The 22,499-nt window shown below is 38.0% G+C and overlaps 2 protein-coding genes and 2 long non-coding RNA genes across 4 annotated transcripts; all 4 read left to right on the top strand.

The window, feature by feature from the left end:
- Nucleotides 1–1,137: 1,137 nt before the first annotated feature.
- Nucleotides 1,138–2,932, top strand: LOC135079667 (keratin-associated protein 19-2-like). Its single transcript, XM_063974282.1, has 2 exons — nucleotides 1,138–1,232; nucleotides 1,988–2,932. Exons 1-2 carry the CDS (start codon nucleotides 1,224–1,226, stop codon nucleotides 2,372–2,374), a joined length of 396 nt encoding a protein of 131 aa, XP_063830352.1. The 5' UTR covers nucleotides 1,138–1,223; the 3' UTR covers nucleotides 2,375–2,932.
- Nucleotides 2,933–7,285: 4,353 nt separating this feature from the next.
- Nucleotides 7,286–7,745, top strand: LOC135079666 (uncharacterized). Its single transcript, XR_010258859.1, has 2 exons — nucleotides 7,286–7,371; nucleotides 7,569–7,745. It is a non-coding gene; the product is annotated as an uncharacterized LOC135079666 (long non-coding RNA).
- Nucleotides 7,746–9,691: 1,946 nt separating this feature from the next.
- Nucleotides 9,692–10,935, top strand: LOC135079665 (uncharacterized). Its single transcript, XR_010258858.1, has 2 exons — nucleotides 9,692–9,888; nucleotides 10,747–10,935. It is a non-coding gene; the product is annotated as an uncharacterized LOC135079665 (long non-coding RNA).
- A 1,519-nt stretch (nucleotides 10,936–12,454) lies between these two features.
- LOC135079664 (peroxisomal membrane protein PEX13-like) lies at nucleotides 12,455–19,251 on the top strand. Its single transcript, XM_063974281.1, has 3 exons — nucleotides 12,455–12,653; nucleotides 18,002–18,170; nucleotides 18,576–19,251. The coding sequence occupies exons 1-3, from the start codon at nucleotides 12,648–12,650 to the stop codon at nucleotides 19,046–19,048; spliced, it is 648 nt and encodes a 215-aa protein (XP_063830351.1). The 5' UTR covers nucleotides 12,455–12,647; the 3' UTR covers nucleotides 19,049–19,251.
- Nucleotides 19,252–22,499: the final 3,248 nt, after the last annotated feature.

The following is a 22,499-nucleotide window of genomic DNA, read 5'->3' as shown; positions in this document are numbered from 1 at the left end:
CGATTCGAGAACCATCGACGCGGGGCGAACGTATCTTACTCGTAGTAGCGTAATCAATCAAAATACTCGAAAAATCCATCCATCCACCCATCCCAACCCATCTTCAGAGGGGCAGAAAAGTTCTCGAGTGGCGACCACGGGCTAGAAGACGTAGCGTGGGCAGGCCTCCTACTAGGTGGACCGACGATCTGGTAAAGGTCGCGGGAAGAGCCTGGATGCGGGCAGCGCAGGACCGTGCATTGTGGAAAACCTTGGAGGAGGCCTTTGTCCAGCAGTGGACGTCATTTGGCTGAAACGAATGAACGAACCCATCTTCATTGTATTCAAAATCGGTCAGTTCAGTGGTTCAGGCAGACTATAAAATTTTTGTTACAGGCATCACCTTATTACACAGAAAAACTGAAACAAAAAATCAGCCCTTTATACGTGTACTATTTAGTATTTACACGTTCTATATCTATCTATAACAGCCTTTGGGGTTCGTCTTTGAATATAGGCCTCCTCTTCAACCATCCACCGACTTCTGTCTCTGGCCGCTTGCATCCAGTTTATTCTAGCTTGTTGCCGGATGTCATCTGTCCATCTTTTAGGCGGTCTTTCTCTGCCGCGGGTGTTATTGCGGGGTCTCCACTCCAACGTCTTTCTGGCCCAGCGATGATTATTCGTACCTGTAGAATTTACACGTTAATAATGATTAATTTATAATTATTTTTAGAAATGACACAGGTAACTATTATAAACTAACTTTTGCCCGCGGCTTTACCCGCGTTAAATTTAGTTTGTCACAAATCGTCACAAATTATAGCCAATATGTTATTCTGGGTTATAAACAATAATACCTACTGTGAAGTTTCATCAAAATCCGTTCAGTAGTTATTGCGTGAAAGAGTAACAAACATGTTGACATCCAGACATCCATACAAACTTTCGTATTTATAATATTAGTAAGATCTTTGCTTACTGACAATGATCGTGAGTCGGCATTTTATTTTTGAAATCCCCATTTATAGTAAGCATATCTTTTAATATAATATTATCCATGTGCGTGATCATTCATTATTGAATGTGAGAACTCGATGAGATCCAACAAAAACATCGTCGGAAGCCACAGAGGTTGTTTACCCACGGTTAGACCGCACTAGCCAGCAGGCAGCGTATCCGAAATAGGTATAAATAGTTCCAGTTTTGACCATCGACCACATTTCAAAACCGAAATCGACACAATGAACACTGTGAGTTTCATATTAATTTTCTTACTATAAGGCATTCATAGATCATTATTATCATTAATCTAGGCATTGTTTCAGTAGAGTATTTTAGGGTCCTTATATTTTTATAACTCGAAACTATTTTTCTGAAATTACTTTTCAAACCCTCACTTCCTTATTAAGTACCTACTTAAAAACTATAATAAATACAAATCTCTATCTGTCTATTACATATACGCTTAAAAAACCTATTTAGACGAACTTTGGTAAAACGATAGAACAATAGTTTGAAGCCTAGGACAGTTTGTCCCGGTTTTGAAACAGAAACACATGGCTTGTAATTTTTGTGGCAAACCGAAAGCCGAAACCCACTCAGGAGAAGCCACGGGCTAAAGCTAGGCTTAGTTAATAAAATGAAGGCTTTGAAAGAACAGGAAAATTTATACTACCTAATATTATAAAGCTGAAGAGTTTCTTTGATTGCTTTTAACGCGCTATTCTCCGGAACTACTGGTCAGATTTGAAAAAATATTTTTGTGTTGGATAGCCCATTTATCGGGGAAGGCCTTAGGCTATATAAAATCACCCTACAGCCAATAGGAGCGGAGCAGTAAAGAAAAATGTTGCAAAAACGCGAAATATTGTTCAAACTATTTTCCCGCGAATGAAGTCGCGGGCACAGCTAAATTATTATACACCGCAAATTAGGTACATTATATTTTCCTTCTCTTTCTTCAACTGCGGTGTGTTGAAACTTAACTATTTCATTTTTGTTCCAGTTAACTTCCCTCTTCGTTTTGGTGTGCGCCAGTGTGGCACTTGGTGGAGCAATCCCGGCCTCAGTCCTGGCGGAATTGCAGCAGGCAGGAGAGCCAGGACTGTCATCAACCCTCCAACATCCCGCAGAACCTATCCAAAATCCCGCGGAGGAGTCACTTGAACCGGCGGAAACGGCGCACCACGGCTACCGTGGCGGCTATGGCGGCGGCTACGGCGGCGGCTTCGGCGGCGGCTTCGGAGGATTCCGAGGCGGCTATGGCCACGGCGGCGGCTTCGGCCACGGCGGCGGCTTCGGCCACGGCGGCTACGGGGGCGGCTACGGCGGCGGCTATGGCGGCGGCGGATTTATTGTGGGCGGATTCCGTGGCTACGGATACGGCCGCTAAAAGTGATGTGCTAAACGTGACATTTAGTATTATTATCTGTGATTAGTACGGACTTTAGTATTAAGTTAATGAAATAAGAAATATAAACTGTTTTAACAAAAAAGTATTTTATTCGCTTATGAAAATTTTGTTATGATGAATAGGTAAGTATTAATAGAACGTTAAAAAATATAAACAAGGGGATCTATTTATTATCCCAGTTATTCTGTGTCACAGGTGCTTGTTCGATTTAACAGAAATTGGTGGCACTCTATTGTTTAATAAAAAAATACACAATCAACTCTTAACGCTAAATATTCAATAACTACACAATCAATTACCTCATGGCTTATCAACAAAATTTAACAAAAACAATAAGTTTAAACAAAACACACATACCTACTTACTAAATTGCTACAAAATTGTCATCGAGATCAAGTAGGTACTTATTATTATTCTGTGTCGAGATGTCCATATTGTCCATGTCTCTTAATTTGAGTAGGTACCTAAACCTATAGTAAAACAATTCAAACTCATTAATCAAACAAACATACATCTCGTATTTAGGTCCTACGGATTATTACCTATTATTTTTTGTGTTGAATGAATGAAATTCAGACGTATTCTTTTAAAAGAACTACCTAAACAATCACAAAATAAAATACGAATCAAAAACATTATTAAAAGACAAATAAATACAGGGTGGCCAGGGAGTTGACGTTCAATGCTAAAATTTAGATTCCTTACATCAAGGTGTATCTAAAACACCCCCATGTATGTTCTACGATTTTGCCTAGTTTAGGAGATAGAGTTACTTACGCTAGAGAAGCTTCCAGAGTGAGAAAAAAATTAAAAACCAACCATAGAGTTAAGGATAGTTAAGGATAAATCACAAAATTAACTCTATCTCCTAAACTGTGCAAAATCGTAGAACATACATGGGGATGATTTAGATACACCTTGATGTAAGGAATCTAAATTTTAGCTTTGAACGTCAAAGTCAAAGTCAAAATTTCTTTATTTGTATAGACTATTAAATAGTTCTTACAAATCGTCAAATATTTTGCTCTTAAGGAGCCTCTACATGTCTCATAATCTTTTTACCCTACCAGCGCTTCGAGACCAACATTTGGCAAGTGCTGAGAAGAAGCGCCGCAACAAACTCAGTCACCACTGTCTGCCGGTTAACTGAAAAAGCAGTAGTAGGTACATTTGATTCAGGAGCAGTTCACTGAATTTGCCACGCATTCTTGTATGGTGTATCTTATAAGAATGGGTATACAAAATTGCGTGTATTAAACAAGGTAGTAACGTGCTAATATCTAGACTTACAGATTAAGATACTTAATTACTAGAAGAAATGACTCGCATTAATAAATTTTAATAACTTGGATTGACCAGTCCCCGAAAGCAGCGCCTGTTTACAGACATGACGAGTGAACCAGAAATCGCTTCACTCAACCATATTAGAGGGAATGTAACGACCCGCCTCACTACGCCACCACCCCAGAGACATTTTAGTGAGAATGACAATTCCAAGTTATCTCTTTAAAAAACTAATAATACGTCATCTCCCTGGCCACCCTGTATAAAACAAAAACAATAGAATAATCAAAAACTACGCATTAGGACAATATTAAAACAGGCTAATATTTTATGCTAATCTTTGCGTACCATACAAATCTATACTAATACTATATGCGAAAGTAACTCTGTCTGTCTGTCTTGCTTTCACGCTTAAACCACTGAACCGATTTTGATGTTTGGCATAGAGATAGTTTGAGTCCCGGGAAAGGACATAGGATAGTTTTTATCCCGGTTTTTGAAACAGGGACGCGCGCGATAAAGTTTTTCTATGACAGACGAAATTCCACGCGGGCGAAGCCGCGGACGGAAAGCTAGTAACTAACATAAAAATTAACTACCTTGAAAACTGGTTACTTATTTACATACAAAGACAAGAAACGAAAATCAAAACATAATCGAGAAGATTATCATGTGAAACCAGATCCTAAAATAGCATGGAACAACAATTAATTATGATGACGTCAAGCAATTACGGCTGGCAAAATCCTCAAAACTTTGCAAATATTTTTGAACAATTCGGTTTTCCAAAAAAGATAATTATTAGTTATGAAGAACTACATACTCGTAAGTAAATGGTGTGTTGATCAAATTAACACAGCCTTGACCTATCGAAAGATCTCTAATTTCCATATTTTTAAATGTAAGTATTTCGATTTTAACGGAATTAAACTTTTGATTCCGTCAAAATCGAAATACTTAGTGAAGATTTTTAATTTTGTCGTTCCATACTGCACCAATATTCCTTAACATCATTAGAAATATTATCTAGATCTCTACATCTCTACAATAGAATAAATGCATCTTTTTTTAAGGCCGCTACCAACCGGGTAACATGGAAAGCATTGGGGGAGGCCTATGTTCAGCAGTGGACGTCCTATGGCTGAGATGATGATGATGATTTGATCTTTTTTTAAGAGGACGGTAGGTCTCATAGTGATATCTGTCAGAATAACCCTAGACTACCTCCCCTTAATTTATATTAAGGGTTCCGCCACTAATTACCAGTCACTCTGTATTATGTATTTTGCAAATACTTAAGTTTTTATCCCTTTGAACAAGTTATTGATTTTTTACGGATAAATTCGCTCTAACGCTAATAATCTAATATTTACTGCATATTCTGTATATTACAGTAAATACACTCAGCGGCACGAAATTTGGCCCAAGCCTAAACACCCAGATATGAGGCTAAATAGGTGTTGTATACCTAAGTTTCGTGTGACATGTTAACAGAACATTTGTTTTTGTTAATTTAAGAGGCTAGATTAATAAAAAAAATGCGTCTGTCTAACTTTTTTGACTCTAGAAACGCATTTCGTTGTTGGAGCGTAAAGAGTACGGGTAAGTTTAAATTCGATATTAAATGTTGTAAGGGTTTGGCGTTTTGTTTTTTGTTTTTAAATTAATCTTAGGGTTATTCTTGTTTCCATAATTTGAGAATAATGCCCATTACTCCAGCTCAAGTTGCTCAAATAGTGTTGCTTAGAAGTCAAGGGCGTATGCAGCGGGAGATGGCTGAAACTTTCAATTTATGGCGTACAAACTTAAGATACACCTTAAAAAGGCATGACCAGATCGCCTTTTACACAAGAAGACCAAGAAGTGGGGAATTAAGGTGTATGTCAGCGCGCGATGACCCGATTATCGTGCTTGCAGTATCAAGAAATCGGGTTCTCACTACGTTTGATATACGCCAGCGTTTACAAACAGCAAGCCCAGTGAATGTCAGTGAGCACACAATAAGAAGAAGAATGGAGGATCATAACCTGCACACTCCAAGACCAGCTCGAGGACCAGAACTTCTCCGATACCTTCGCGAAGTGCGACTTACGTTTTCTAGAGAACATGCAAATTGGACGCAAGGCTAATGGAGTAAAGTTCTATGGATCGATGATTGCAGAGTCACCTTAAGAGCTCCAGACGGCCGTGTAAGTGTATAGAGAAGGTGCGGAGAAGAGTTACTACGCAAACAGACAGTTTTCATAAAGAGTTTACTCCATTAGTCTAACGTCCAATTTGCATGTTCTCTAGAAAACGTAAGTCGCACTTCGCGAAGCTATCGGAGAAGTTCTGGTCCTCGAGCTGATCTTCGAGTATGCAGGTTATGATCCTCCATTCTTCTTCTTATTGTGTGCTCACTGACATTCACTGGCGTATATCAAACGTAGTGAGAACCCGATTTCTTGATACTGCAAGCACGATAATCGGGTCATCGCGCGCTGACATACACCTTAATTCCCCACTTCTTGGTCTTCTTGTGTAAAAGGCGATCTGGTCATGCCTTTTTAAGGTGTATCTTAAGTTTGTACGCCATAAATTGAAAGTTTCAGCCATCTCCCGCTGCATACGCCCTTGACTTCTAAGCAACACTATTTGAGCAACTTGAGCTGGAGTAATGGGCATTATTCTCAAATTATGGAAACCAAAATAACCCTAAGATTAATATTAAAACAAAATACAAAACGCCAAACCCTTACAACATTTAATATCGAATTTAAACTTACCTGTACTCTTTACGCTCCAACAACGAAATGCGTTTCTAGAGTCACAAAAGTTAAACAGACGCATTTTTTATTAATCTAGCCTCTTAAATTAACAAAAACAATCTGTTAACATGTCACACGAAACTTAGGTATACAACACCGATTTAGCCTCATATCTGGGTGTTTAGGCTTGGGCCAAATTCCGTGCCGCTGAGTGTATTTTCAATCTTAGTCTGAAAATTTCTGAAGTGTAGAGTGGTAATAAATAGTGTAGTGTAAATAGTATAGTGTAAGTAGTACCTACTTCACAAATAAGTTTTAGCCTTTTCATATTCATAGTTTTAATCTGTAAAAAAGTATTTTAATCAGAAAGACGTCAATAAATAAATAAAAATAAATGTTTAAAACCAAAGTTAGTTAAGGAAAGGTCAAACAAACGTATGATATTATTTTTGTGATACATTTAAATACAAAAAACCTGACTTGATCAAAGGATTTGTCATACTGGCTTTACTGGCGGTCTGCTGTCAGGTCAAAGTGAACGCAGCCCGCATTGTACATGAACAACATTTGCGGTCAGGGCAATTGGCCTGCGGTCAGGACAATCGGTCAGAGGTCAGGGAAATCATTCAACGTCCTGTCAAAACAATCTGTCAGCGGTGCGGTTTGCGTTCTTTGCTTGTGCCCGCAGCGCTTGTGTTCTTTACTAGTGTCAGATCGCATTGCAATAGTATGATAACGATAGAGTCTTTATGCGCAAATTGTAAAGCGGTCGCAATCTGCCAAATTCGCGAATTGTCAAATTGCGGGCTGCCTTTACTTTGACCCATCCAGTTGCAAAACGCATCCAGTGTGACAAATCCTTTATCCAGGCGATCTGGGTATAAATGTGGCCGAACTTTGAGTCTTCTCTATCATTAAAACTCTCAAGCCACGACCATGAAGACTGTAAGTGTTTTTAATTTTATCAAAACATTTTTTTAATGTGTGCCCTCTAACGCCCGCTTTCCTTAATCAAACCTGACCCAATATCTTCATTTCATATTGTTTAGTCATAGTCCTTATGACTATTTAAAAATTGTAAAAAAACACATTTATCTACTCTTCCTAATTGCATAAATAAAACTTCTCGTCTGTTGTTTCAGATTGTCAGCATCGTTTTGTTCATTGCCTGTGCTGTCTTGGCGTTCGCCTCTGCGCTGCCCGACGTACGAAAGGCACAACAAGCAGCGCTAGTAGGATGAATCAAGTACATTGCATCTGAACATCATACTAAACATCTTCACTAAATATGTTGTAATAATAAACAGTTTCTCTTAAAAGTGTCTTTTTCTTGTACTTATCAGTGTTTTTCATTTAGATTTAATGTTTATGCTGCTATCAAAAACCTGGAATTAAACAACAGTTATAGCATAGGGCAGTAAAGGACATTGTCAGAAACGGCCTTAGATTCCTGGGCACAGCAGTAAAGTATCAAAATTAATCTCTTACTTTTTGAAAACATAAATATTAATTAGATTGTAATGGACACTTGAGGAGTAGAAAATGAAATAATAAAAGTCTTTTATATGTATTCCATAATACTATGACGACATCCGGACATTTTAGGGCGTGGCCTACTCCATATCCTATGAAGTTCCATAATTTGTGTCGATAAAATCTATGTAAAATCGGCACAAGGCAATGCCGTACTTCATTGTTAGGAATCCACGTAATAGTGATGTTGACTGCGGTCATCATAGACAATAAGATACCGATCTTGTAAATAAAATAAATCGTCCAAATTGCTACAGTATGACTAGATTTTAATTAAAAGTTAAAAATATATTGCACGATACTACAACAAGCTATCTAATGTGTCCAACTGGTCTAAAAGGTCATGAATAAAATAAAAAGAATTGTGATCATAATACTGATATTGACAATGACAACAATATGGGATCATCTTTAATATATCTGTAACAGTTTCAAAATCCGATGAAAAATCCAATGCCGCTTAAAGTGACAGAAATGTCTAAAGTTCTAATAGAATTGAAAGTTTTATTCGCTCAAAATGTTTATAACAATAATTGGTAATACATTTCAAATTAAGTACCTTTATAATGTATCGATAGAACCAAAATGATGTCCTCTCAGCTTGGAAAGGGAAAACCCAGGATTGGGGGAGCGCTCCAGGCAATTTTCAGAACATTTCATAGGTGGTAGTAAATAATATTTATTTTATTATTAAAATTGAATATTTTGATATTGATAAAATTGAATATACCTTTCGATTCAAATACCGAATATTTTTCAATCGATAAAAAATATCGAGAATTGTTAATAATATTCAATTAAAAGTTGTTCAATCCCTAGTCATGCATAGACTAAGACGGTAACCATGGAAATAGTTAATTTGGTAAGTCACGTGTTAAATGTCAATAGTGGAAAGTAAACATAGGATTCATGTTATTTATTTACGTGCAAAATGTAAGTAAGTAAATCATAAAAGTGGAACGCCGAGCTATTTCCAAAACCCGTCCAATATTATAATACAATTTGGCTGCGACAACTACAATACAGAACATCTCCCAAATCGATGTGCATACAATATTATAATACAATACTAGTAAGTAAGAGGTTATGATAACAATATTGCTATCAATAAGTTTATAGAATTGGTCCGCCAGGAATAATTGTTCTTACATAAAGATTTGTGTCATTTAGAACCTAGAAAGTATTTTTTCGGCACTGTTGATCTAACGGCGAACAATGTATGGAGAACGAACATTGTCCTTTCTCGAGTGGCGACCACGAGCCCGAAGACGTAGGTCTCCCACTAACGGTCAGGACAATCGGTCAGAGGTCAGGGAAATCGTTCAGCATCCAGGCAAAACAATCTGTCAACGGTGCGGTTTGCGTTCTTTGTTTGTGCCCGCAGCGCTTGTGTTCTTTACTTGTGTCAGATCGCATCAATACTGTGGTATAGAGACCGACAAAGTTGTTCATACATGATGCGGGCTTAGGGTTGCCAGGTGTCCGGCTTTAGCCGGACATGTTTGGCTTTTTAGGGACTTGTCCGGCCAAAAATTGTCTTGTCCGGCCTGTCCGGCTTTTGTTAGGCGCTTTTTCGCGCCCAGTAAAAAGCACACGTGCGCGGAATGTTGGGCTACCGATACGAAGATGATAGTTGGATAGTAGGTACTCACTCACCTATGATACTAATTGAACCCCCCCCCCCCCCCCCCGTGTCATGAAAAAAAAGGCGTGTCCGGTTTAGGATTAAATATCCGGCCAAATTTAAGCACCGAGTCCGGCTTTTGTGTTTTTGGACCTGGCAACCCTATGCGGGCTGCGTTTACTTTGATCTAACCGCAAAACGCATCCAGTGTGACGAATCCTTTATCCAGGCGATCTGGGTATAAATGTGGCCTAACTTTGAGTCTTCTTTATCATTACAACTCTCAAGCCACGACCATGAAGACTGTAAGTGTTTTTAATTTTATCAAAATATTTCTTTTAATCGACGAGGGTTCCGTATGTTATAGGATAACTTTGTTGTCCGTTTGCCCTGTCACCCTACCCTTTTTCTCGGGGACGTGTGGGTCAACATAAAATTAACCAGCAAACTTCGTTTCGAATTAGCTTCCACCCACCAGAAAGTAGAAAAATATAGGTAAATATGGAAACTGCGGGACAGTGGTGGGCTGAGTGTGAGTTTAATTTTTGAACGTTTCCCGCTAGGGGCGCTGTACAATCCGTCATACATTTAATGTCCTTTTTTGACGCGCTCACCAGGGAACCCGTTTGATGTAAACTCGCACTAGGCCCACTGTAGGTACCTCTAGCATGAACAACTTTCGTCTTCGAATCATTTGCGTATTCGTTAAAATTCGATACTCAAACTTCGAATTAAACGATAACGGGACAATTTTGATTCTCAAAATAAGTTTCATGCAACCACATCTCATACTAAGTTCACTTTACGACACGTTCACAAGGGCGCTGTTGTAGTTTTCTTACTAAATCTTTTGATGGCGATTCGAGTACGCAAACGATTTGAACTCGAAAGTTTTTCGTGCTAGCCGTACTGGTGTATCGTGATACTCAGATCATATACATAATATCTCTGTGACCTCTAACGCCCGCTTTCCTTGATTAAACCTGATCCAATATCTTACATTTTTGATGTTTTACATTTTCATATTGTTTATAGGACTATGACTATTGAAAAGCGGGCGTAAATTGTACAAAAACACGTTTAAATTAATCTACTCTTCCTAATATACGAAAGAAAAATAATATAATGTGTACATAAATAAAACTTCTCGACTGTTGTTACAGATTGTCAGCATCGTTTTGTTCATTGCCTGTGCTGTTTTGGCGTTCGCCTCTGCGCTGCCCGGCGTACCAAAGGAAAAATTATACTTCACAGCACAAGAGCTGGCAGGATGAATCAAGTACATTGCATCTGAACATTAATTATACATCTTCACTAAACATGTTTTAATAATATACAGTTTCTTTTAAAAACGTCTTTTTCTTGTTTATCAGTGTTTTTAATTTTTATTTTAATGTTTATGCTAACTACCTTGAATTACAACAGACATAGCGTAGGGCAGAAAATTAGGTAGCTATACCACTAGGTGGACCGACGATCTGGTGAAGGTCACGGAACCACCTGGATGTGTAGAGTGCTGGGGCAGTCGTTGTGGAACTCCTTGGGGCAGGCCTGTCTAGCAGTGGATGTCATTGGCTGAAACAAACGAAACAACACTTTTTTTCTAGTTATTTTAATTTTAAAAATACACTAATGAACCAATTTTAATAAAAAATGTAAATGAGACCAAATAAAGAAGTTCTGCAGTAAAATACTTACAAAAAAATAAACATACAAACGAATTGAGAACCACCTCTTTATATGACGTCGGTTAAAAATGGTACATAATAACTAGTCTTGAATCGTAAATTACTTTGATTAGCAATTTTTTTCCATATTTTTACCTTTATCATCAAGGAAAATTATGACATTTAATGCTTTTTGCCAGGAAACGGACACCGATTTGGGTATGATTTAGGTCATTTACCAACACTATTTGGTGCATAACGTCAGTAAGGAAGCCTACCTTAAAAATAATTGAAGAGATTTTGAATACTTAATTTAAAGTTGCTTAGACCACATTATCATAAAAAAACAACACACTAATAGATACAGATGAACCACCTATCCTTTTGGCGAGGCAAAATATTAGATAGGATAAATTAACTTAATTTATCACACAAATTAAAAATACAAAAGGAACGACAAGGTGTCAAATTAATATTTTTGACATAATAACGCTTTATAACCAGCTACTATGAAGCGATTGTTTTTCTTTTAATAAAAACAATTTACACTGCAATTAAGCCGCATTATGAACCTAAAAACTGTCTAACAAGAGCTACCAGTTTGTTGTTAAAACAAGACGCTTTCTCGTCTATGACGCGTGTTCAATCCTAAAGAGATGACCTTGCCATTGATGCCTCGCTCCAAACCTGTTTTCTAATGCGTAGTAAGTAACAGTGACAAATCACTCCGATATTTTTTACTTATTAAATCTTCACTTTTTTGTCATGTGTCTTATTACATAAAACGGACTGTGAATTAGTCCAATTTTTGCTTGAATTAGATTTTTGCCTATGGGTTTTCCCAAATCATTGCAATCATTTGACGATTGTATTGTATGTTTTAATCATCACATAGATCATAGACATCATTTTTTTCTTATGTATCGACACTAGTTAGTGTAGGTACACAAAGCAAGAATTATTAACCCTCCTTCTGGCGCAGTCGGGTAAACAGACCAATCAAGTTGGTAGTAAGTATTAAGTATTACCCTGCATATAATATTAAGAGCAGGGTACTGATTACTAAGGGCATAGATAGAGGCAAGATACCCTCTAACTAACCCCTATTTTTATTTTTGTTTTTAGAAGCTTTCGTGTAACTTCTTATCTAAGTTTCGTGTAAAATGTAATGTTTTCAACTCCCTGGTCACTCTGTATAAAAATACAAATTAAATCCAAGTGACTAGACTAGTGACAAGTGAGTTAAAAGCACGAACATCACTATTCCCGTAAAAGTATCGAACGAGACGAGTGGGTGAAAGTCTTTCCCTAAATTCTTATGTAACGGGCGCAGCGGTCCACACGGTGCCCGGCAATATAACACAAACGACGAGGGTCACGGGAATTCCAAGGCTACAATGCTGGTGAGTGTTTTATACTTTAAAAAACTACATTTTATACAAAATATAAAATAATAATAATAATTTTAAATATTTATCTAAAGTATTCTAAAGCCGCCTGAAAAAGATTGCCGTTTTATACCTAGGTACAAAGTTTCGTTTACTCACTTTCCAATTTTATACCTAAGTTTCGTTAATTCACAAACTTTTTTATTTTTTTGCAATAAAAGAAAAACTTGGACAAATGTTGCCGTTGTTGTTTTTTTTTTTTTAATTTTATTTTAACACCAGCTGTTGGTTGACCGCGGCTTCATTCGCGTGAAATTCAGTTTGCCACAGATCGTCATAAATTATAGCCTATGTGTTATTCTGGGTTATAAACAATAATACTGTAAAGTTTCATCTAAATCCGTTCAGTATTTTTTGCGTAAAAGAGTAACAAACATCCAGACATCCGTACATACTTTCGCATTTATAATACTCGTACCTATTTGTTTAACCCTCCCATAGAGGAGGGTGGAATTCCCTCACCCTGCGCACTTCCTAGGCGCTATCACTCACTCCTACCTACCACTGACTGGGTACTACTAACTACTAGTGAATGAAACACTGTCTTGAGGTCAACTGAATTCAATGCTTTATTGCGTCCCGGTTATATATAAAGGCCGGGCCAAAAATCTGGACACCGCGGGCTAATATTTTGCACATAAAATACAAGTGTCATCTATTGGTAAAACTATGTAAACAAACACAAACATTACAGGTGGTGCCATCTAGTAATAGAACAAAGAACGAACTTTAAACTAACTCTTAACATAATCGCCCACCAAGGACGAGCTAAGCTTCGTCCTTAACTACATCGCCCACCATGACAATCGCCCATTATGAACACTTAAAATACTAAAGAAAGCAGGCATAATATTTTTGAAATATAACCCAGACATAATTATTAAATATTCAATCAGTCTGCCTTCTAACCTGACTTCTATCTTTAAATCGAACTTTAGCCCTAAAATCAGTTCTGTTAGTTGACTTCGTACCATTTCCGGACAAAGTCCATCCAAATAATGTTTGTTGTGCAACAGGGGTACCGCTTGGACCTTTCCTAACTCCCTCTAGCAAGACCTGACTAAACACATCTACTCCCAATAACAAATCGATACGATTTGGCGTGTGATAGCCAGGATCTGCCAACGGCAAATTCATACTTTCAGCCCATTGCACAGATTCTATCTTATGGGATGGTAATAGAGAAGTTATTGACTTCAAAACATAAGCTCTCACCCCTAAATTCTCCCCTGGATGAATCCTTGAACTAATCTCCAAGTCAACAAAAGCCTCGGATACTAAACTATCCCCACCTATTCCTGACAAGCGCTCTTTGATTGGAGTCTTTTTCAACCCAAGTCTTCGTACTGTTTCTTCAGTTACGAAAGACGACTCCGAGGCCTGATCAAGCAATGCTCTAATCTCTATGCTATTCTTCTTGGTCGACATAGCTTTGACTACCGCAGTCGGCAGTAAAACTTGATTATTATTTCCTGTCGACAAACAAGACCCAGAACTTTTAACTTTCTCACTTGCATTTCTGTTTCCTACACCTCTATGTACATTACCTCGAGGGTGCAACAAATAATGATGTCTGCGTTTGCAGATTCGGCATTTAGTTACATATTTACAGAATTTGGCAGAATGATTGAGTCCTAAACAATTAAAACATACATTGTTATTTAAAACAAATTCCCGACGAGACTCCACCGCCTCCCTTGCAAATTCTTTGCAATAACTAAGTTTATGCCCTCCTTCCGTACAAAACGGACATTGCACATTTTTTACAATATGCATAGACTTAGTAGTTCTATTATGTACATTATTTACATTTATCGAAGTGGATTTTGAATCTAGAAACTCCAATGCCCTGTAACGATTCGTTAAAAACTCCTTAAAAAGATCATAAGTAGGCAGTTCATCCGATGTATGAGCTTCCGCAATCATGAACTCCCACTGACGTCTAGATTCAGTATCCAACTTCGATGTCAAAATATGAACAAGAACTACATCCCAACTATCTACATTTACACCAATGTTCATCAAAGTAGCCAAACAATCATTAGTCGTGTCAATTAATTCCTTCAGCGCATGTGCCGACTCATTTACAATGTTTTTCTGACTAAATAACCGATTTAATGTTTGTTGGCAAATAAATTTCTTATTGTTATAACGTTCCTCTAATAATTGCCAACACCTATCATAATTACATTCAGCTATAGATATGTGCTTCACAAGTTGTTCTGCTTCTCCTGTAAGGTAGCTCTTTAGATAATGGAACTTCTGTACCTTTGTCAAATGCTCATTGAAATGCACCAAAGAACTATATAAATCGCAAAATGTGGGCCATTCCGAATATTTCCCCGAAAATGATGGAATAATAATTTTGGGCAATTCAAGTTGACTAATTTTCCCCTGAACAACTTGCGAAGTACTATCTTGATCGATGTTGGAAGTCAACTTCAACAAACAGGTTTTTAGATCACATTTGAACCAAGTGTACAATTCCTCTACTTGATCACATAAGTCCTCTTTAACATACAAGGAATCAGCTAGTTCCTCAGGACATGCACTACGCATCAACTCTTTGTGTCCTGAAGAAAACTCTACCCACAGCTGTTCCAACAGTTCCAATTTACCTTCTACATACTGTTTAGTTATTTGACTTTCCGAAAGTTTGTTGAAATTAACTTTATGTTTGTTCAAACGCTTAAAAATATCATACTGAAATCTCATAATATTTTCCATTTCAATTTTACATTTTTTACGTTTCGCCATTTTATGAATTTGACAAAACACAATAAACAAAATACAAAACCTGTCACCGAAAAATCAAAAATTTTAAAGACTTCTAAAAGTAAATCGACTGTCAAAATTCAAAACCGCACTGACACCAAACACACTGACAGTCAATCAAAAAGAAGTTACTCACGGTGACATTTCTCACGAATTATGCCGAAGTCTGAAGTCTCGCTTCTGCCAATCCTTGCCGAACCTCCTGCAACCTCTGGTAGGAGGGCTGCTCCTCGGACGTCACTCCGTCCTCAGCCTGACGTGCGCCGACCAAGCCAAGCGCCGTCGAGATCCTCCTCAGGACCTCTTAGGTGAAGTAGACCTTCACCTCCTGCAGCCCCTGAGAGCTGCCCTTGGACCCTCCTCTGTCCTCAAATGGCACCGGTTCCTGACGTACACGCCGGCTAAGCCCAGCGCCGTCTGAGGCCCTCCTCTGGACCTCTGAGGTGCCCCACAGCAGCAGTCCACTGCTCGCGTGGAGGAGGAATCCACTCCTTAGGATGCTAGTACCTCCTCATAGCATCCGGCTCGAAGGACCATGTTTAACCCTCCCATAGAGGAGGGTGGAATTCCCTCACCCTGCGCACTTCCTAGGCGCTATCACTCACTCCTACCTACCACTGACTGGGTACTACTAACTACTAGTGAATGAAACACTGTCTTGAGGTCAACTGAATTCAATGCTTTATTGCGTCCCGGTTATATATAAAGGCCGGGCCAAAAATCTGGACACCGCGGGCTAATATTTTGCACATAAAATACAAGTGTCATCTATTGGTAAAACTATGTAAACAAACACAAACATTACAGGTGGTGCCATCTAGTAATAGAACAAAGAACGAACTTTAAACTAACTCTTAACACTATTAATTAGTAGTATTTAGTGGGATAGTTAAAATCAGAAATAAGTCGCACAAAGGTAACATTGTCATAATAACACGGAAACTTTTGAAATTAAATGATAACAAACAAAACACTCATCGTAATAATTTCTTAATAATAAAAGGAGATGTCAAACATAACACCGGTCAACAAAAAAAATATTTTTTTTTGCGCATGGATTTTACTTATTATATTATGATTATATAACCTAATTTATATAAAAAAGTGCGATTATAAATCGAAAATATTTGCTTTTGAAGAAGTTATAGCGATTTGAATTTTCCATCTTCATAGTAGAATGTCTCTAAAGATGCACGTCACATTCTCATTGGGATACATTTATAGATAATTATGGGGGCTTATTCGCAAGAACAGGGGTACGCTGCCGTCAAAATATAGTGGGATTTGAGAGACGACGTTACCAAGGCCAGTATCCTGAAAGCATGATAGTGTTAGGTTTTTATGAGAAAAATCTTCTATGGAACATGACAGGGAAGTAGAACTTTTCATTTTTAATAAATATTTGGACTCTATTTTAAAACTTCTCTCGTGAGAATGAATCTTAAATGGGTGTTTAGTATGTTTTAATAATAAGAAAGAATAAAAGAAAGAAAGAAAGAAAAATATTTGGCAACAAATTGAATCATCTCTATGTTCATGTTTCATACATTCATTGATATGAATTTTTCTATTTTTTACAAATAAAAGCAAATTCAGAACAATTTTTTGTTGTTATTCTTATTTCTAGGTATTAAAGCAATAAAAATAAGCTATGCATAACCCGTGCGCAAAAATGCTGTAGACAGTTGTAATTGATTAAATATGTATAAACCTATATGTAGGTATGCAGTTTACTTGTACGCCAACGTAAATAACCTAACGCATGTTAAGATGACTTCCTCATCAGCTTTGTTTGTGTTCTCAAGTGACATTGATTTATTGTTGTTAATATCCTCCCTTAATTTATTTATTTATACTTATTTTTGCCAATTTTTGACTGTCACTAAAAGAATATATTCGGCCTGATCATCACTTACCATCAGGCCGTATATCGAAAGAAAGCTGGAAATTTATTAGCGCTTACCGGCGCTTGACAGCGCTGGTAACCCGCGCAGGAAAATACTTATATGAACGCGCGCCGATAAGCACTGAACGGCGCCGACAAGTTTCAACACGCGCTGGTCAGCGCTGGACGCTGCCATATAAAATGCCATACAACTTGCTTCCTTTGTGAACGAACGGGCCAGCGCGGCAGCGCTGACAAGCGCTGGTAAAAGCGCTTATAAGTTTCCAGCTTTCTTTCTGTATAGGTACGGCCTCAGGTGAGATACAGGCCAAGAGCTTCCTCGTTGTGGATAAAAAAAATATAACATAGCAACGCCGGTCGTAAACTCTAGGGTCAACTAAAACGGATGCGTTTAGAGATAAGAGATGTCGTCGAACCTTGCGTAGTTTTTAGTAAGATTACCGAATAAGAATACTAAAAAAAATTGTAGTAGTCGTTCGTGTAATAGAGTTACATGCTAAATTACAGAGATATTGTTGCAGAATAACTATTACTGTGTTTTTATCACACTTCATTTACCACGACATTTCCAGGCCAGCCAGAGTCTAATAGGCGTGGCTAAAACTTTTTTTTTTCATTCCAGGCTTTACTTTTACTACTGGGCATCTGTATGGGAAGTATAGAGAGTGCTGTCTTGGACCCGTCCCTGTACCTTCTGCCCAGCCCCCCTCTGAGCGGCAAGGTCCCAACGTGGTCCCAACCAAGTAGAGTGACGAGAGAAGCTGCTACGCATGATCCAATTACAGATTCAAGTAAGTTTAAAGGCGGTATTTCGCTCAGACAGGATACCGCGACCGTTACTAAATTTTTCTCATTAGTGTTACGAAATATTTTCGTAGTAGGTACAAAAGAGTTCAACGAGTTACACATTCAAGATTACACATAACTCAAAAATCTGTATTTTTAATTCCACTAGCATCTGCATCCAGCGTGACTTATGACCTTAGTTACTTAGGGATTTCCTGCTTTCAAACCTTCGAAATCAAGTAAAGCCACTGTCGTACTGCTAATTCACCTCTAGCGACCTGGCGAGAATTGAATAGCAACCGTAGCTGATCTTGTACTCGAATTACTGGCCCAGTCAGCTGGTTTTCGAGATTTTAATCCAAAATAAATGTTACTCATGGAATTTTAATAAACGCATTTTTTTTTCATAGAAACCACGACAACTGAGGAGTCGGAGTCAATGGAAAGTTCTGAGACATTTTGGTCTAGTATGCGAACGTCGGGGTACGGTCTCGGTGGCATCCACATACCGCTGACGTTCAGCGTATCTGGCACCTACGGCAGCGACGGCTACGGCTCCGGCGTAGTCGGTAGCGGCTACGGGTCAGGCGTAGTCGGTAGCGGCTACGGGTCAGGCGTAGTCGGTAGCGGCTACGGGTCCGGCGTAGTCGGCGGCTATGGCACCGGCTTGCTGGGCTACGGGGCCAGTGTAGCCGGCACATACGCGAGCGTTTCTTCTGACGAGCCAGCCAAGTTCAGCAATTACGGCAAGTCAGCATTGGCGGGAAGCAGCTACGGAACTTACGGGTCCGGCTACCCAGGCGTGAGACTGTTCAGTGGAAACAGCAAGCCTGGCTGGAGCGGATGGGGGAATGGAAAGTGGGGGCATTACGGGAAAGGGTAGACCCTCCTTATAACCCCCTATAACCCTTCTGGCGCAGTCGGGTCGATAGCACATCAGACATACATAATGCATTTTTGTAACAATTTCACAATTTACATAGGATGCCACAGTGTTAAGCTTGATGTGCTATCGAGCGTACTTACTAGGTAAAAACTATTAAGTATTTATTCTAAGTTATGAATACTCACTTTAAGTAGGTAAGGACACGGTTTCAATTGAAAAATGTAAGAATACGAAACTAAGACATAATAAAAAAAATGTATAATGTTTTTTAATCATGCTGCATAACATTTCTGATCATAGTTATTTAGATTAACTTCAAAAGAAACCCTAATCTCATTTGCATATTTATTAAAACCACTTTGAAGATCATACATAATGAATATTGCCTGTCATTTGTAAATCATCATTAATTTTTCATATCTAGATAAATATACACTAATTGACTTCCAAACCAATTAGGTAAATCCAATGTCAACTAATAAAATACAAATTATTGTTTGCTATTTTTTTTTTACCCATAGAGAGAGACTTTTGGCCAGCATCTCACGTGATGGAAAGCGATGAGTCCTAACACACGCTCCATAAGTCCTTGATGTAAACAACACGTTATTTACCAGCCACGCCTTCTATGACAAATACTTAAAAACTTCACTATATTTGGTGTACTGTCGCATAAAAGTCATAGCAGACTTATCAACTCGGAAAGGGATCAACACCATATCGCCTTTCACGCGTTATCAACCGCGCCGCCGCCGCGCCGTCGCCGCGCCGCTACACTGTTCATACGCGCCGCGTGAAGCCCGCTGCCGCCGCGCCGCTGGCGAAATTATGCATTGATGGCGCGGCGGCGGCGCGGGCGAGATTTACTCGGTGCGTGTAAGCGGCGGCGGCGGCGGCGGCGTCGTGTACAGGAGCCCTTACGGTGCGGATAAGTGTGCATTGCAGTATGGAGGTTCATACAAAGATTACTGACCGGCTCGAGTTGATACGGTTACGATCCCTTTCCGGGTTAATAAATGTGCTACATCCTTAATTACGCCTAATCGTTATTAAATTGTTCTAAAACGGGCTCTACTGTATGTCCTTATTGTAAAATAAAAAATACACATCAACTGTTTAATAGCCACACCAAGCCACATCCTCTATATGACAAATATTTAAAAATTCCACTAATTAATGCCCTGCCCTAAATCATTAAGACATTATTTACTTCACATGAACATTGTGTTATTTATTTACGGTAGGTGCTATTTTGGAACTAATTTTTGGTCGATGGTACCTAGTTGGTACTTCAATGTATGACACTTGAGAGATAACCAAGTAGCATTCGGGGTTCTATACAGGGTGGAATTTTGTAATGCCACCTGGAGGGAAAGTACTCTTAATACTGTAGATAGATTTTTTTTCCCAAAGAAAACATTCCTTTATTTCTGAAAAGAAACAGAACTGCATTCAGAGATTTCCAAAAATTTGCTTGCCACACACGGGAATCGAACCAACTAAAATCTGTTAAAAATTACACCCTGTATTTTTATTGCATCGATCGTTAGGGTTAAGTATAAGGATGAAATCTCTCTAACAAACTTGATAAATCAAATGAAAGGAAAACTATGAAATCTTAAATTATTTTAATTTTGTACAGAAAATTGTATGGTATGGTAGTCAATTTTCGAAAAAAAAATCAAAAATCTCTGAATGCAGTTCTCTTTCTTTAAAAAAATAAAGGAATGTTTTCTTTCAGTAAAATTTTCTATCTACAGTATTAAGAGTACTTTCCCTCCAGGTGGCATTACAAAATTCCACCCTGTATAGTATGTCTAGTCGTTCACATGTACTCCATAAGCTGTGTATGTCAGCTGTATACGAGCTGTATAGCTTGCTATAATGCTTTTATAGAACCAGTTTGGGCACAAATTAGACAGCCTTAAGTTCACTATGGCTGTACATTAGCAGTATAATAGCATTATAATAGCAGTTTAAGTAGTAACATCGGACTTAAGGCTGACTTACGGCACTATATGGGACGCAGTGTGAACCATACAACGTACGTGAGTGTAATAAAGAGTAACAAGTGGCTAAATGCACAGCTTTCAAAGTTATAAAGTCCGACAAAAGTACTCCAATGTAGCATAAAGTTCACGTGTGTCCTAAATTATTTCCACATTTTAATATTAGTTTGGTATTTGTACGTGAGTGCCAAGAGGGAAACAACTCGGGCGGCTAATCATTTATGCAAATAATAACACGGGTTTTAAATACTTAATAATGTTAATGCCATTGGGAATGCAACTTTATCGTGAAATGTATACATATTTACAGCTAAAATATTTACGCGCCTCTGTAAAAACGCGATATTCATTTTAAAATATTTAAAACTGGCTGAGAGGAAATCTACAATTTTCAGTTTTTGATATTGTATTGGCATTATAATTATACTACGGTAATTAATTATAACATAAAACCAAAACTCAATCGCTCTATCTGCGAATTTTGTGATAAATCTGCATTAATTTTGGAGATTTATTTGGTAAATATTTTAGGTTATGTAGAACAAAATGGTGGAAATGAAATACGGCTATGTGAACTGTTATAACTCCAATTTATGCGGTGAGCGTATATTAGGTTCACATGTATTCTGTTAGAATGCTGTTATCTATATGAAGTTCCACATTTGTACCACTACAGCGCTAAAGTCTATAAATTTATTCTAATGTGAACTTATGTACAGCTTTAAGATGTACCTAGTTCAGGTCAATTGTGTATCTTTAATTCTTTCAAATACTGAAATTTTAGAGATCCGCAATAAAAATTATTAATGTCCGTTAAATCGCCTAGCCCAGGTACTAATAGTCAAGTATGAATACCTAAAGCATCAGACGGTAGTGTTCCCGGTTTAAATTCGTTTATTATGCCTGACAATTTATTCAAAGCGGAATGAGGAATATTTCAATAGCCCATGTTCTTATTTTTTTGCGAAAGGTTAAATAATTGTCCAAATCAAAATTGTATTCACTATCACTAGAACTGCAATCATCACACTCTGATATCTGTATATTTTGAAGGGAACTTTCAGGTTCAGGCATAATATTTTCCTCTGCATCATGTACAGAACCACCATGAATAACTAAAAACAGGCTCGGGGAAAAGTGTAATAGAATATCACATTCACATTCATGTTCAGCTTAAAGCAAATAAGAGTAGTACTTGTGGACAAATAAACTGCTATTGATGTTAATGGACAACACATAAATAGTCCTTTTAACAGCCTACAGTGCACATGCGAACCATTGAAACACTTTTGTACAGATAGTAAAAAAGGTTATTTTAATTATCACAAACAAGTCCTACTACAGCTACTAGCTGTATAACAGTCTAAACAAGTAAACATAACAGCCTTTGGCTTTATAAATGACCACGTGTGTTCTATTAAAATGCTAGCTCTATAACA

Source organism: Ostrinia nubilalis, chromosome 17 (assembly GCF_963855985.1).
Source record: "Ostrinia nubilalis chromosome 17, ilOstNubi1.1, whole genome shotgun sequence".
NCBI lineage: Eukaryota > Metazoa > Arthropoda > Insecta > Lepidoptera > Crambidae > Ostrinia > Ostrinia nubilalis.
Note: the sequence above shows the minus strand (reverse complement) of the source record. Positions and strands in the feature narration are given on the sequence as shown.

Excerpts from the sequence above, each read along its gene's own strand:
- LOC135079664 (XM_063974281.1), top strand. Across the intron at positions 18,171-18,575 it reads TGATCCAATTACAGATTCAA|AAACCACGACAACTGAGGAG; the intron begins GTAAGTTTAAAG and ends TTTTTTTCATAG.